Genomic DNA, 15,152 nt, shown 5'->3' on the forward strand with positions numbered 1-15,152 from the left:
AACAATGACTGGATCGTTTCGATACGTTGCAATGTTCTGCCCGGCTACTCCCTCCTTGATATTCCCCACAGGTATAAACCCATCCACCAGAATAAACGTAGGTTGCCAGGTGACCGATCCCGTCAGGATAGACGAGAAATAATCCATCCCGAAGCAGGTGAAGATGATAAAATAGACGAGAAAAACATTCTTTCGGTTGGCAACGTCGCGAGGCCACAGCAGCGTTGTTATTCCACCATCGACGACTTTGGAGAATCCAGCTATAGTGATTTCCCCTTTCTCCATGAACATGAACGCACACCGCCAGAGAAGCTTGCCGGCCCAGCACGCAGCCGCTGCGCGAGTGGCGCTGGCTGCGATGCTGAGCGCGGTTGTAATATCGGACTGCAGGGGTCTGGATGATTTGAGGCGAGCAATAGTTTTCCCGCCATCGAGGTCGGTGAAACGGGGCCGACGATGGTCGAGGTTGTAGACTCTATCCCCACTACGCGAATCAATGAGGTAGAGGGTCACGAAAGCGACAAGGATCGTCAACGCGAAGTGAAGGATGAAAGGTACGGCCTTCTTCAGGTTGGGGATAGAAAGTATCCTGAAAAACCATGAAGTCACCAGTTTCGAGTAGCGTGGAAGAGAGAACAGAGGCACTTACCCAGACATCCTCTCCAGAAGTCTAACCTTGGAGACAAGATGGACGTCTCTTTTTAAACCCAGTCGACAGTTGTAAGCAGGGCTACGACTTGACTAGCCTTTGCTGTAACCTGTTGCGAAAGTAATCAAAAAAAAATCAGTCGAGAGGAGTAAAAGACGTTACCCGAAATCCAAAGTCGAGATAGTGACGGTTCGGGGGAAGTTGGTTTGAGAACTTTCTTCGCCATCTAGGTTATATATTGGGCCAAGGGCTTGTCCGAAAGTGATGTGATGGATGAAACTTTTAATAAAACAGTGGGCGCCTCTGTGACAACTCTCCGCGAACAACGGAGCCATTCTGAAGTGCGAGACCCAGGTGGGGGAGAGTTGTGGAGCACTTATGCAAGCTTAGCTCAACACTCTGTTACCGCATATAAAAGCTTGAGTTGAGTAGGACCAATGTCGACAAAGAGAAACGAAAACCACAAGAAAACCAGACGATCAAGTTGCGATCAAGTTAAAAACATGGGAACATATCCTCTCAGGGTCATCGTATCGATGCAACCATGCCAAGGAACAACGGGAAGCTTCGAGTTCTGACAGGTTCTGACTCACCTACGACTTGAGGCGCTGACATAGGCTGACATTTAAGAATTAATGGCTGGCGAGGTTTGGGCGAGGTTCTGTTGAAAAAGAACAACTGCCATGCCGTGTAAGTAGTGCCTCAAAGTTTGAGGGGGAAAATGAATGCTTGCATTTGAGCATTCCCAAGCCAATGGTTTTCCCCACGTGTCGGCATTTGTTCGCACAGAGTGTTCCCTAAGTAGTGTTGCCGTTGAAGCGAAGCCTTGACTTCGATTCGATTGTTCGCCGGAGTTGGGATTAGTAAGCACCCAAACACGGTAGTATCACCTGATCCACTTGCTACGATTAGATAACGATTTTTTCAACTGTACTCACCATCCTTCGAGTCCACGGTCTTTTTGAGGGGCAAAAAGTTGAAGAACTTGATTAGAGGAGGCTTGTAAGTTGTTCAAATATTTCATTCTTTCTAAATGCTCAAGTTTTAGGGACAGGCCATGCTAGTTCTTCCAGGTGCCTCTTCGATCTCTATACCTAAGCGGGATACCCTCTTGCGCAGTATTCAGCAGATATGTCATAAAGTGACATATTTGGATGCCGTTTGGATTCATTTGATCAGGTGTCGATCCGAGCAACTCGAGGCTGAGCTGTCACAGACGTCTTCAACGTCGCGAAAGACCTTGGACCGACTTCTGGCATATGGAGACGACATTACGCTGGATGGGACACAATTAGCACTGTCAAAACACGAGAACGTTGTATATGTGCTGCCCAGACCAGGTTCGGTATCGCCCTGGTCGAGCAAAGCGACCGATATCGCTGCCTTGTGCAATCTGGGAGCTCATGTAGAAAGGATCGAGAGGGGCACGGCATTCATCTTCACCTCTTCCGAACCAATTACGCTCTCCGACCTCGCTACTTTCTCTCAGCTCATCCACGATCGCATGACGCAGGTCGCTCAGCTCACCCCACCCGATGAGACTGGGCTGTTCGCGCATGACAAACCCAAACCTCTCCGAACAATTGATCTTGCGGGAGTAGTCGGAGACGCGAAGGAGAAACTCATTGTTGCGAATAAGGAGCTTGGACTCGCCCTTGCCGCGGATGAAATAGACTACCTTGTCGACGCATACGCCGCAGGATCAGCAGCTATGAACAGGAACCCCACAGACGCAGAGTTGTTCATGTTTGCTCAAGTGAACTCGGAGCACTGTCGCCACAAGATCTTCAACGCGTCATGGACTGTCGACGGCGAAGCTCTGCCGTCTTCCTTGTTCCAAATGATCCGAAATACCGAAAAAATTAGCGGAGCAGGTACTATTTCTGCTTACTCGGATAACGCTGCTGTCCTCGAAGGGCATCTCGCACCCCGCTTCAGCACCATTAAGCACCTATACCAATCGCACGAAGAAGAAATGCCCATCCTCATCAAAGTCGAGACACACAACCATCCCACCGCTGTTTCTCCTTATCCAGGGGCAGCCACCGGGTCAGGCGGTGAAATTCGCGACGAGGGTGCTGTCGGGAGAGGCTCCAAGCCCAAAGCTGGTCTGTGCGGGTTCACCGTATCTAACCTCCTCATCCCCGGATACGAACAGCCCTGGGAGACCGATTTTGGCCGTCCGGCACACATTGCTTCTGCTGTTGACATCATGATTGAAGGGCCACTGGGAGCCAGCGCGTTTAACAATGAGTTTGGTCGTCCAGCTCTAACAGGATACTTCCGCACGTTTTCTGAAAGCGTGCCTGTTTCTGGCACGACGAGGGAGGTAAAAGGCTATCATAAGCCTATCATGATCGCTGGCGGATATGGCAATGTCCGACCCCAGTTTGCGAAGAAGCAGGCCATCTCTCCTGGGGCGAAGATCGTTGTATTAGGCGGTCCTGGGTTGTTGATTGGTCTGGGTGGTGGTGCCGCATCAAGTCAAGTGTCAGGTGCAAGTTCTGCTGAGTTGGACTTTGCATCGGTCCAGAGAGACAACGCTGAGATGCAGCGGAGATGCCAGCAGGTTATCGATTCGTGTGTTGCTCTTGACAAGGAAAGTCCCATCCAGAGTATTCACGACGTTGGCGCTGGAGGGCTGTCGAACGCGCTTCCGGAGTTGGTTCATGACTCTGGACTGGGCGCTACGTTCGAGATCCGGGATGTGTTGGTGGCAGACTCTTCTATGTCGCCCATGGAGATCTGGTGCAATGAGAGTCAGGAGCGATACGTCCTGGCCATTGCTGCGGACAAGGTGGCCGTCTTTGAGGAAATCGTCAAGCGGGAAAGATGTCCTGCATCCATCGTGGGAGTAGCTACCTTGGAAGAAGAACTGGTCGTCACAGATCGCCTTTTCAACCAGGATGTCATCCGGCTTAAGATGTCGACACTCTTTGGCAAGCCTCCCAAGATGTCGAGAAAAGACACAACACGGAGACCTGATCGTATTGACTTCGACTCCTCCCTTTCAACCTTCCTGCCGAACACACACTCCCTTCAAGATCGTCTTCCTCTTGCAATTGATCGTGTCCTGCGCCTACCTTCAGTCGGCTCCAAGTCTTTCCTCATCACTATCGGCGACAGAACCATCACAGGCCTCGTCACCCGTGATCAAATGGTAGGCCCATGGCAAGTGCCTGTGGCTGATGTTGCAGTCACTCGCTCTTCCTACGGATTCGACGTCCTTTGCGGTGAGGCTATGGCCATGGGCGAACGCACGCCTCTCGCTCTCATAAACGCTGCAGCCTCCGCACGCATGGCTGTTGCGGAATCGCTAACCAACATCGTCGCAGCCACCGTTGGCGACATATCCAAGATCAAACTATCCGCAAACTGGATGTGCGCTGCTTCGAAAGAGGGCGAGGGAGCGGCTTTGTATGAGGCAGTCAAGGCCGTTGGGATGGGATTGTGCCCTGCTCTAGGGGTGGGGATTCCGGTTGGCAAGGACTCCATGTCGATGTCTATGAAGTGGCGTGAGGGAGAGGAGCAGAAGGAGGTCAGCTCCCCTCTTTCGTTGATCATCACTGCGTTTGCCCCTGTGAAGGATGTCCGCACAACCTGGACTCCTCAGTTGCGCAAGGACATTGATAAACCCACCAGCCTCGTCTTCTTCGACCTGGCCAAGGGGAAGGAACGATTGGGAGGTTCTGCTCTCGCCCAAGTTTTCAAGGAGATCGGTTCTGAAGCGCCTGATGTTGAGAACCCCGCTGTGCTGAAGGCCTTCTTCCAAGGCTGCCAACAGATCAAAGCCAGCGATCCTGACCTCGTCCTTGCGTATCATGATCGATCTGATGGTGGTCTGTTCACTACAATCGCGGAGATGTGCTTTGCTGGCCGTGTCGGGGCTGAGATATCTCTTGACGCACTCCACTCTGACTCCAACCCCATTCCAACCTTGTTCAATGAGGAACTTGGGGCAGTTGTTCAGGTCCGCCAGTCGCATCTTCCGCGCCTTATGACCGTGTACAGCAATGCTGGTTTCCCGTCCACGTCCATCCACGTCATTGGCCGCGTCACTGATGAGCAGACTATCACCATCAACCACAAAGGCAACACCCTGTACGTCGGTGAACGTGCCGGGTTGCAAAAGATATGGGCGGAGACATCTTTCAGGATGCAATCCCTCCGTGACAATCCTATCGCCGCACAGGAAGAGTTCGACCTCATCCAAGATAACTCTCACACTGGCCTCTTCTATGACCTCAAGTACTCCAACACACCTTTACCTTTATACACCTCTCGTCCAAAGGTTGCCATCCTTCGTGAGCAAGGTGTCAACGGCCATGTCGAGATGGCTTGGGCGTTCACAGAAGCAGGCTTTGACGCAATTGACGTGCACATGTCTGATATCCTCAGTGGTAACGTCAGTTTGGTCGATTTCCGAGGATTGGTCGCTTGTGGTGGGTTCTCCTACGGTGACGTGCTGGGCGCAGGCAAGGGGTGGGCCAACTCTGCGCTTCTGAACGACACCGCTCGCCAGGAGTTCAAGGAGTTCTTCGCGCGAGAGACCACGTTCGCCTTGGGCGTGTGTAATGGCTGCCAGTTCCTGAGCCATCTCCGCGAACTTATACCTGGAGCGGAGGACTGGCCCGAGTTCAAGCCCAATAGAAGTGAGCGTTTCGAAGGCCGGGTATCTATGGTGGAGATCGTGGAAAGTGAGGCGACAAAAGCGTCCGTCTTCCTGTCGGACATGGTGGGCTCGAAGCTGCCAGTGGCCGTTGCACACGGAGAGGGAAGAGCCTCATTTATGAGTGACAGTCAACAAAAAGCTTTGGAGTCGAAAGGATTGGTGGCTATCCGTTATGTTGATTCGAACGGCCTCCCCACGGAGCTGTACCCGTTGAACCCGAACGGCAGTCCAGCTGGGATTAATGGCGTTCAGACGCCAAATGGTCGCATCTTAGCACTGATGCCGCATCCAGAGCGAGTTGCAGCCCTGGAGAGTAACAGTTGGTATCCCGACAACCTCGTCGGAACGTGGAAGGGCGTAGGCCCTTGGTTTAGGCTGTTCCAGAATGCGAGAAAATGGTGTAACTAGGCGGAATACACAACCGAGTAGATGTAGAAGGTAAGTTTCATCCCAGGCCATTGCGCTACTTTTACTCATGGAGTGAGCAGTGTCTTTTATTGTACCATACAACTCAGTAACAAGCTATCATCCAAATGGAATGAATCTGCAGGAAGGATGGTTTTAAACTGTGCTCATGTCTCATTTCTATATTTGTGATTCCTCACCCCCCATCTTTTGCCCCTAGGATGACGGCGCACCTGCTGCATCGCTGTCATATCACTGATTTGAGTCGATCAGCTCTATGCCACATTCTATCTTGAGCTCCTAGCTCCAGTATAACTGATCATGACGCCCCAACGGTACTTCGGACTTATCAAGGCGTCCTACCACGAGTAGCTAGGTTCATTGTCGTCTCGCTGCCTTACTTGGTGGAATTTTTGCGTGGATCTGCCCACGTACGATACTCAGGAGTAGGGTCCAAATCCATGGCTACGCAGCCCGGACTTGCACAGGGCAAAAATGGGAGCTATTGTTGTGCTAGGCGTTCGAACAGTTCCGTTCCCTGAAAGGAAAGTTTTGTATTGTTCAAGGTGATGGCGTCTCAACTTCTCGAAGACACCGCTGATGGCTTTTGTTCTTTGTGCTTCGTTTAACGCCAATCATGATGCCCGCTCCTGAGTGATACTTAAAACGTGTTAAGAGCTCGTGAGGCCAAAGATGGCGAAGGTACCACTGAGCATACACTCGGCTAGATCGCGATATCTGATAATTTCCATGCATACCAAGTTACCAACTTCTCATGATCGGCTCACAGCGATGATTTATTTAAGAAACCAGCGAGGAACTACTAGTGTAAAAAGAGGTGAGGCAAAGGTAACTACTGTTTGGGAAGGGGGGGGATACGTTTCACAACATATAGGATCGTTTTACCTAAGTGTCTTGTACCCCTGAACATTGCAGCGAGAAAAAACTCGTCAGAACGAGCAACCCTCTGCCTTAGTTTCCATGATGGTAGACCTTGCCGGACTTCTGCATACCTTGCCACAACCTCGTCCATTGTAGGCCGCTTCAGAGGATCGGGGTTCGTCATGTCTGCGGCTAAGCTTTCCATAAATTCAAGTCCCAATGTTTTCTTGATCTCAAGGGACTGATTGCCCTAAATCAAATGTTACAAAGGACGGGTCCTGAACTTCGAGAAATCGCACCTCCGTGAATTCATGCATGATTAGATGGCCTAGATGAAAGACGTCGGTTGGGAATGGGTCATATTCAGCATTCATATCCTCCAGTTCGGGAGGGTAATCGTGATCACCTCCCCGAACCACTCGCGCGCGGGGAGTAGAATCGCTTGGGGGAAAGCGAACTGAGAGTCCAAAATCAATCAAGTAATACTTGGGTAGTCGCTCTGTGCGAGAAAAATGCTTTGCTTTTCCCTTCCAGTCGGGAGCCATGCTCTGTTTTGCAGGGTGAAATCCATCAGGATACATAGCGTCAGCGTTCATCAAAACGTTGGGCAAATGACAGTCACTTTCGAAAGGGAATAAGCTGGGATTTAAAATAAATAAAAAGTATGCCAGATGCATACCGGTGAGCAATTCGGTGTTGATGCATGAAACGCATACCCTTGGCAAAACCTCATAAGCATCGATATCATACCGAGAGCCAAAGTAAACACACCTCAAATACTTGTCTGAAAAATTCGACCACTTCTCCAACGCTCTCGAAAGGCGGATCTTTGCATTCTCTTAGCAAAGGCATCACGAGAATCACCACATCATCTTCATCTGGAACTCGCATGGTTTCCAAAATCGGCACACAGTGGTTTTCGGGTATATCGGAAAGCTCTTTTGAAGAGAAGTAGCTGGAAATTTCTTCTTCATTCGGGTATCTTTTGGTGTTGACCTTCTTCAGCATGACCTGTTGATTGTTGTCCTTTCGAACGGCATCCTGTACCCTGGGATGCTGTACTTAAAAAATTAAGGCTAACGTAAAACCTGGAAGGAATAAATGATGTTACAATGTGGGTTTGGAAGTCCTCACAACGTGGTGGCCACACATCCTTGCCGAGCCAAGACGGAACCCAACCAGGAGTGAGCCTTGGTCGAAGCTTGTACCCGCGTTCATCGAGCCATGCTTGATGATCTCTCCACCAGATTTCTCCTCTCAAGAGGCCGTCTCGTTTTGGGTCCGGTTTATTGACTGGCATGGGATGGGGGAGAAAGACAATCAAACACAAATGCGACGACTACAACATGACCAAATACTCACACATGGACCCACAAAGAAACGTGAGCGGCGTATAGCTGTCAGTTGGCTGTCAGCGGAACTCTCTGCCCTTGTAAGTCCGGTATCCTTGGCAATTTATTTAAGTGCACATTCTTATACAATAGCATCAATCGCCCACCATCTCCTTACTTTCTCCTCCTCTGACGACGTTATGTCTATGTTTAACGAGAGCCAGAATATTTCTGTTGGGGACGATGCGCAAGTTACAAACGCTGGGCGCGATGTAATCAACATCCATGCCACTACTATAAATAATCATCCACCTCCAGCTTCGAGGGTCGTCGCACATCAACGTTCATTGGTAACGCCGCCTATTCACTCAAAATCTCCACAGTGGACGCCAAAAAACCGGATTTGTCGAGCGCAACAGCGAATTTCGTCGACCCTGGACCTTTTGAACAAATACGACGACGTAATCGACGAAGACACTTTCCTTAAATGCAATGATTTTTTGGTAAAGTAAAGCGACCTTCCTTTTCATGATTGGAAACGGCACTGACCAAGATAAACTTAGTTCGACCGCTGAGTCTGAGATTGAAGACAAAGGTTGGGTCGCATTTGTATGTCACGCCGATTACAGAAAACGCCTTCTTAATTACACCGCGGATGTTAAAAAGATCAACAAAATCGCTCAGGTGTGTATTGCCGCCTTTCGCTAATGTAGCATCGGCACCTACTAATGGAGGGTTTACCCGTCTATAGCGTGCCTCTCAACAAGGAGTGTGCTTACAAGTGAAGTATGTTAACACTTTGCACGCCAATTACTGCTTACATGTATTCCGTCGATAGTGCCCACGCAGACCAGTTGAGACAGTCGAGTGGGAACAGTGGTGATACTACCTGAAACGACCGGCATGCCTTTGTTGCACGTCCCCAAACTCACGGATAAGCGTAGAGGTAGTCCGCAGCTTCAAGACCAAAAGGCTGCGCCTCGTGGAAGGTTGATGGAAGGGCCAAGGAGAAATGGTGGTGGGGGTAGATAAGAAAGGATGGTGAAAAATGGACTTCGCTCACTGCTGGTCCACAGTTGGTCCACAGCTTGTTTTGTGGTCGCAGGGAAATGTCGTGCTATTTATTGGGTGATGGGACGGGAAGAAGACATCACCTCGTCATCATTCGTCTAGATCATTTGTATGCGGGATGCAAGCCAAGGGATAAACCAATAAACACTATGTAGGCTATATAATAATGCGAGAGGAAGCAGTGTGCCAGCGATGCCAGCCAGGGGATAAACGTGAGAACAACATCAGATTTTAATTTCGGGATGCGAAGTTGAAAACTAGAGTTTGACATTGTTCCAATGTCAACAAAAACCTTGCTTGTATTTCATGAAAGCCCGCTATGGCGAGCACATAAAAATGAAATGAGAGTAAGTAAGTTTATGATCTTTTATCAAGGGGGTGTCGGGATCATAATCCCGGACCGGGGGCCGGTTGGTTGGTTGGGCCGTCAGGCCGTTAAAAAAAAATTGGAAGCTCAAAAATTTTGGCCCAAAAACATTATAGACGGCCTTCCTGATGGATAAAGTATACATAATAGATACTAGAAAGCCTCAAGGTGTGCTAAATGCCTCAGGATGCGCCAAAAACACCAATGGGACTGCTTACATAAGGCAATAATAACATGCATTGATAATTTTCGTTAGTGTGGCAACCGTCAAAGACCTTTGATTATGATTTGTTAGCATATTCCGGGGCACGCAAACTCACCGTGAGATTCCACAGAACAGGACACTCATGCCGTGACTCATTCTGACACCAACGAGGTTCATAGGCCACCTATTTCAAGCTCGGAAATTGTCAACAAGGAAACATGAGGTCAGTGTGAAAGATGAAAATGTAAGGTTGTTGACATTGGAGGATTAGAGGATTGTTTTTGTGGATCCCGAGCAGAGCTAACCGCCAACAATGTGATCCAGTGGGATGTGAAACTGTGTGGATAAGTAAACCTACTTTCTGTTAGGGTTTCAACATGAAACTTACTTACATCTTCACGTCAAACCATTCTAATATCATCTCATTTGTGTTTGCCATGCACAGGTGCCCATGCATTGGGTCTGCAATGCATTTTCAACGTCGAAAGGAGGACCAGGAGCACGGCGGTGACGTCATATTTCCTAAAGTAGACATGTGCCTGATTACGTTGGGTGGTTGGTTCAGCCCAGCGCTCACTACCAAAAAAATCGACCCTAGGTCTTTTTTTAAAATCCCGACACCCCCTTGTCTTTTATTGACTGCTTGTCGCCGAACCGCTTACTAAGCGGTTCGCTCCTCACAGCCAATTTGCAGCCAATGGAAGTGGGTTCAAAATTTGTACTTACAAAAAGGTGTGATGTATCCCACAGTGGAGCCCTTGAGCACTGCAGGCTAAAACCCACTACTTACAGCTAAATGCAAAACCCTAGGCACCTCCCTAAAATTTCTGGTGTCTACTGTATACGACTGGGGCCAGCCAAGGGCCAGCTGTACGAGGTTGGTATGATGGCTTGGAAATAGACCTTGACAAGCAAGGTAAAACAAATACCAAACAAGTGCTGAAGTGCTGAGCGCTGAAGCCCAGTGAAAACCGACTCTGTTACCAGCCGCAAGTATCTGCGAATTCCCGGCAGATATCGGAGATCGTCGGCAGAGCAGAAAGGTGCAGGTAGAATGGGATTTCGTCCCTTTTGCGGATTTTTTTCCGCAACTGTCTGCCCCTTTTCGACGAACTACGGCGTTGATTGCGGAAATTTCGGCGGCTACCCCTTCTATTCTGCTCCCATCTGCATTTCTCTGTCCTCACTTGTAGGTAGAATTTTTTTGTAATTCCTTCATATAATACACCATTTCCTGCGAATATCTGCAAATTTCTGGTTGCTATATACTCAAGACCCCTGCGACACGACATCTATCCCTGGAACGGAACCTTAACCAATTGCCGTTTCACACCCATTCCCACCCATCCGCTTGTGCACACATCTGAGAGACAGATATATCAATGTCGGGGGTCGGCATTGTAGATGGGGGGAGTAAAGGGAATTTTGAGGCGCTGTATATTTCGTCCATCAGACATGCGACACCACACCAAAACGCACTCACAACTTGTCCTCGACATAGAATACACTGCAGAAGGCGCATATATGCACCGAAAATGGTCACTTAGACGACATGTACAAGGACAGGAAGTCACTTACCGAGGTATCAGAAATGGACACGCTTCCTTGTACCCAGTAAGAACAGTCACTCAAGCTCCAATAATGGTACTCATGGGCGAGCCGCGAGATGTCATGCAGAGCCTATAGGTTGACGATTCTGTATGAAGAATATGTTCATGTATGTTAACGAGAGGAATGGGCGGAATGGTGGGAAGTGCGAGGAGACGGATTGGGGGAGATGGTGGGGGGGCGGAAAGAAGGAAGGAATAAAGTCAATTCGATAGTGCTCTGAGATATATAGTTGTGGGCAGGTAGTAGAATCTGGGGAAAGAGTTTGAGGTGAGTCCAGATTGATGTCGTCCAAAACGAAGCAGCAGAAACATTGCGGCAGCCCAGTGAAAACCGGCTCTGCAAACCTCCACGAGAATGTCCGAATATCGGCTAAAAAGGGCAAAATCGGCGATGATCCGCTGCGGGCCGCAATGTTTCTGTCTGTGTTCTCGTGCTTTGTATGTAACGCACTGATGCTAGGATGTGAGGGAACACGAAAATTCAATTTAAAAGACTTGAGTCAGTTGAAAATCTGAATTTTCGTGGGTTGGGGGAAAGCTTTGGAAAATCCTCGTGCATGTGACTTGGATCCAAAACGCGTCGTGCTGATCTCAAGAAATTAGCACAAATCAAATCTGATACTTGTTCAATGGATGCAAATGACATCTCAGGTGTGATAAGAAAACAAGTATATTTGAAAAAATGATTTGACTCGAGAATTCCGAAAGCTTTGAGCGTGCCGGTGTGGATCCTGGTTTCCAAGCCCCATGTGAAGGGTCTGAGAAGACAACAAGACCATACCACCATGCGCAGCTCACCACGGTCGCGTTTCTTCGAAGACACGACACCCCAACCAGAGCAAGCTGATTTAAGGTAAGTGCGGGAGAAATGAGATAAAAATAGATTGATGATCTCAGATTGATCCCTTATTCAAGAACAAGGTAAGTAGAAATTTTATAACTTCCACTTCTTTCTGTACGCCGACATTGACTCTTCAATGATAGAGACTCGAGACGCAGAACCCGCGCTGGACATGAACAAAGGTAAGATTGACTCAATTTTCCTCCAATAATCCATAAAAGCCCTTGATTTCCAGCGCCCTTGAGCTGCAACCAAATCGGGCGCCACACCCATGAGAAGAAGGTGCGTTGCACCACCAATGCGAAAGCCATGACCTGGCATATCAGGCAGTCCAGCAGCAACCCAGATTTCGTTACATCGCGTCATGAACCATCCTTTGGTCATTGGCGACCATCCTCCGTCGGCTGTTTCGAATGAAAACAATGGTGCGTGATATGGTATGGATTTGCTGCACGAAAGATGATGTTTTAAGGCTTTGACAGGGCACGATGGGTCATCACGAGCTGTAATGGATATGGATGCGCCCTCCTGAAGCGTCATTTTGGTCCAGGGTATCTGACAGGTACCGTATTCTGTACCATTTGACAGTGTATGGAAGGTTAATGAAGTTGAGCGAGCGACGTGTTTGATAGGGTCGAATAAGTTCGTGCTCGGAATAACGAGCTCCCCAAGGCGACAACAGGACCAAAAGGCGATGCATGCAATTGCCCAGACTGCCGCGTCAAATGCGTTAGAGAGATCCAAGCCGTTACGCAATGCATATAGATGTTCTATGGTGACTGGAGGATGTTTGGCCCGTTTCGATGATATAGGTACGAGTTTTTGTGCACCTTTCTTTGCGTGCAACAAGATATCACCACCATTCCACTGAGCACCATTAATAGTATGCCAGAAGTGAAGGCCTGCGAGCCAATTATCAATTGTACTTGATGCTACCTTCCCCGCGTGGAAGGCGATGAAGGAGGCGACCAATGACTCGGAGGCTGGCATACGATCAACCTCGGAAATATGTATGCTATCACAGTACTGCGTGAAACACAGCAGACCTGAAGCGTATCCGTCCCGGGTCGCTTGGTCAAGAGAGAAGGCCATGACTTCGAAGAGACGTGTAAGGTGTGATTCCGGCAATGCCTTTCGCATATTCTCTCGGAAAATCTGAGTATGAGGAGAAATCCATTTCAATAGTCTTTCGCTTGCAACAACGTGAGGGCGATATATGGAGGGGGCTATTTCATTGCCCTTCCGAGGCTTCCTAGGCATCCATATACGAGTTTGCGATTGAGACAAGGATGGGGTGCGAGCATCCATGATGGTTGAAAAATCTGATAATTCTGAACGTACGTCTACATTCTTTAGGCAGTCGGATAGAGTAGGATCACTAGGCATGATAGAAATAATCGGAAATTGGAGGTGGTACAGAATATGGAATGTTCACTCGACACTCAAGAGGTGGAAGGATACCACGAGATATGGGGTCTGCTAAGTTAATGGATGATTCTACATATAAGAGAGAGATAGAAAGATCACGTTGCTCAAAAATGGCTTCTGCACGACGAATACACGAGTTGGTTTCTTGATTCCTTGACCATCCTTTCCGGAAGGCGCCAATGACACCTTCGTTATCACTGCGGATCAGAACGTCAAGGTGAGCGAGATGCATTTCACTGAGAAGCATGACAATGAGTTCGACAGCCACTGCTTCGAGCCATCCAATGTCTCGACCAGGAGCCTTCCATGCTGGAAAGGTCCTCCATGCATCCCACGAATCGTTGATTAGCAAACCGATTCCCCAGTCTGTTGAGGCGTTGACCCAAATATTGAGATCAGACGTAGGAGGGCGCGAAGCGAGAGAGCGAATGATAGACGGCATGGAAAGTTGAGTTAACCACCATTTAAGATCTGAAATGATGGAAGGGGGAGGGAATCTTGGGGAGAAGTCGTTGGTGAAAGTTGTGAGCCACCAAATAATATTATTGAGGTATGCTCTGCCACGCGAATAGACGAAAGTGATGTGTGATAACGAGCCATGCAGAGATTGTATTTCTTTCTTGAAAAATCGTTGTGATAAGGGGGAGTTCTGTAGAACGAAGAGAAGTTTAGCAAGATGCTTTTCACGTTTGACTTTAGTAAGATAGACAGTCTTTGAGACAAGGTCCCATTCAAAACCAACATAAGAAAAGGTATCTCCAAAAGGAGATCCCTTTGTTGTATGCCACGGAATCCCAAGCGGGGCAATCATGGCTTTGATGTAGTCAAGATCATAGTCATATCGATAGACAACCCCATCAGAAATTCCAGAAAATAATCCGACCTTGGTTGGATAACGAAAAGCGTTGAAATCATCAACCCATTTGATAACAGGACCAACACGGAGACTACGCCAAATGTCAACCGTCGCATCTGCAACTTCTCCTTGTAAACCTGAGGCAGAGGCTAGTCCGAAGGGTACATTGTGGTCAATGTAAAACAATCCCTTGAACTCGACGATCAGGTACCGTTTGCAAACAGGACTAACTGGAACCGTGCGATACGCCCCTTCCACATCAAGGGTGCACGCCTGTGTTCCTGGAGGCGCCGCTGATACCTACACGTACATCGTGTAAGCCTTGACTGCCAGAAAATCAGAGAATGTGAGGAAGAAACATAAGCCCCAAATCGTCCGTGTCCTTCAAGCAACTAAGAGTTGTGAACTCCGTCACGAAGTGCATCCGAACGAGGCCCAAAACAGAGAGAGAGGAGATGGATGCACAATGTCATAAAAGAAAAGAAAAGAATGATAGATGTGATGGGAAGCTTACAATTTCGGCACATTCAGACGCCGTGCCCCATCTAGTTGGGTACTCCTCTGAGTTTATGTCATCGTTAACGGAAAAACCCAGGTTTCCCCGATATGAGAGATTACGACAACAGCGATATTTATCAGGCTTGCCGGCTTCACCGGGCTTGACGACGACTTGGATAGGTGATGAACGGAATGGTCCAATTTTGGCTTCCAATTCTTTTTGAGTGAATGGACCTGAGAGGCGTCCGAGTTTGAGTTCGTCGACAATATATTCTTGGATGATGTGATCATGAGGAGATGCAGAGGCGAGATTGCCAGGAGTGAAAGACATATCAAG

General features: G+C 48.6%; 2 protein-coding genes across 2 annotated transcripts; one reads left to right on the forward strand and one right to left on the reverse strand.

Moving 5' to 3' along the window:
* Positions 1-1,706: 1,706 nt before the first annotated feature.
* On the forward strand, positions 1,707-5,729 carry LACBIDRAFT_186602 (uncharacterized protein; the record flags this gene model as incomplete). The annotated part of the gene is made up of 1 exon (XM_001889682.1): positions 1,707-5,729. The coding sequence occupies one exon, from the start codon at positions 1,707-1,709 to the stop codon at positions 5,727-5,729; it is 4,023 nt and encodes a 1,340-aa protein (XP_001889717.1).
* Positions 5,730-6,579: 850 nt separating this feature from the next.
* Positions 6,580-7,908, reverse strand: LACBIDRAFT_316276 (uncharacterized protein; the record flags this gene model as incomplete). Its single annotated transcript, XM_001889714.1, has 5 exons — positions 6,580-6,858; positions 6,908-7,229; positions 7,288-7,325; positions 7,380-7,664; positions 7,720-7,908. 5 exons carry the CDS (start codon positions 7,906-7,908, stop codon positions 6,580-6,582), a joined length of 1,113 nt encoding a protein of 370 aa, XP_001889749.1.
* Between the last annotated feature and the right edge of the window lie 7,244 nt (positions 7,909-15,152).

Source organism: Laccaria bicolor, genomic scaffold (genome assembly GCF_000143565.1).
Source record: "Laccaria bicolor S238N-H82 LACBIscaffold_71 genomic scaffold, whole genome shotgun sequence".
Classification (NCBI taxonomy): Eukaryota; Fungi; Basidiomycota; class Agaricomycetes; order Agaricales; family Hydnangiaceae; genus Laccaria; species Laccaria bicolor.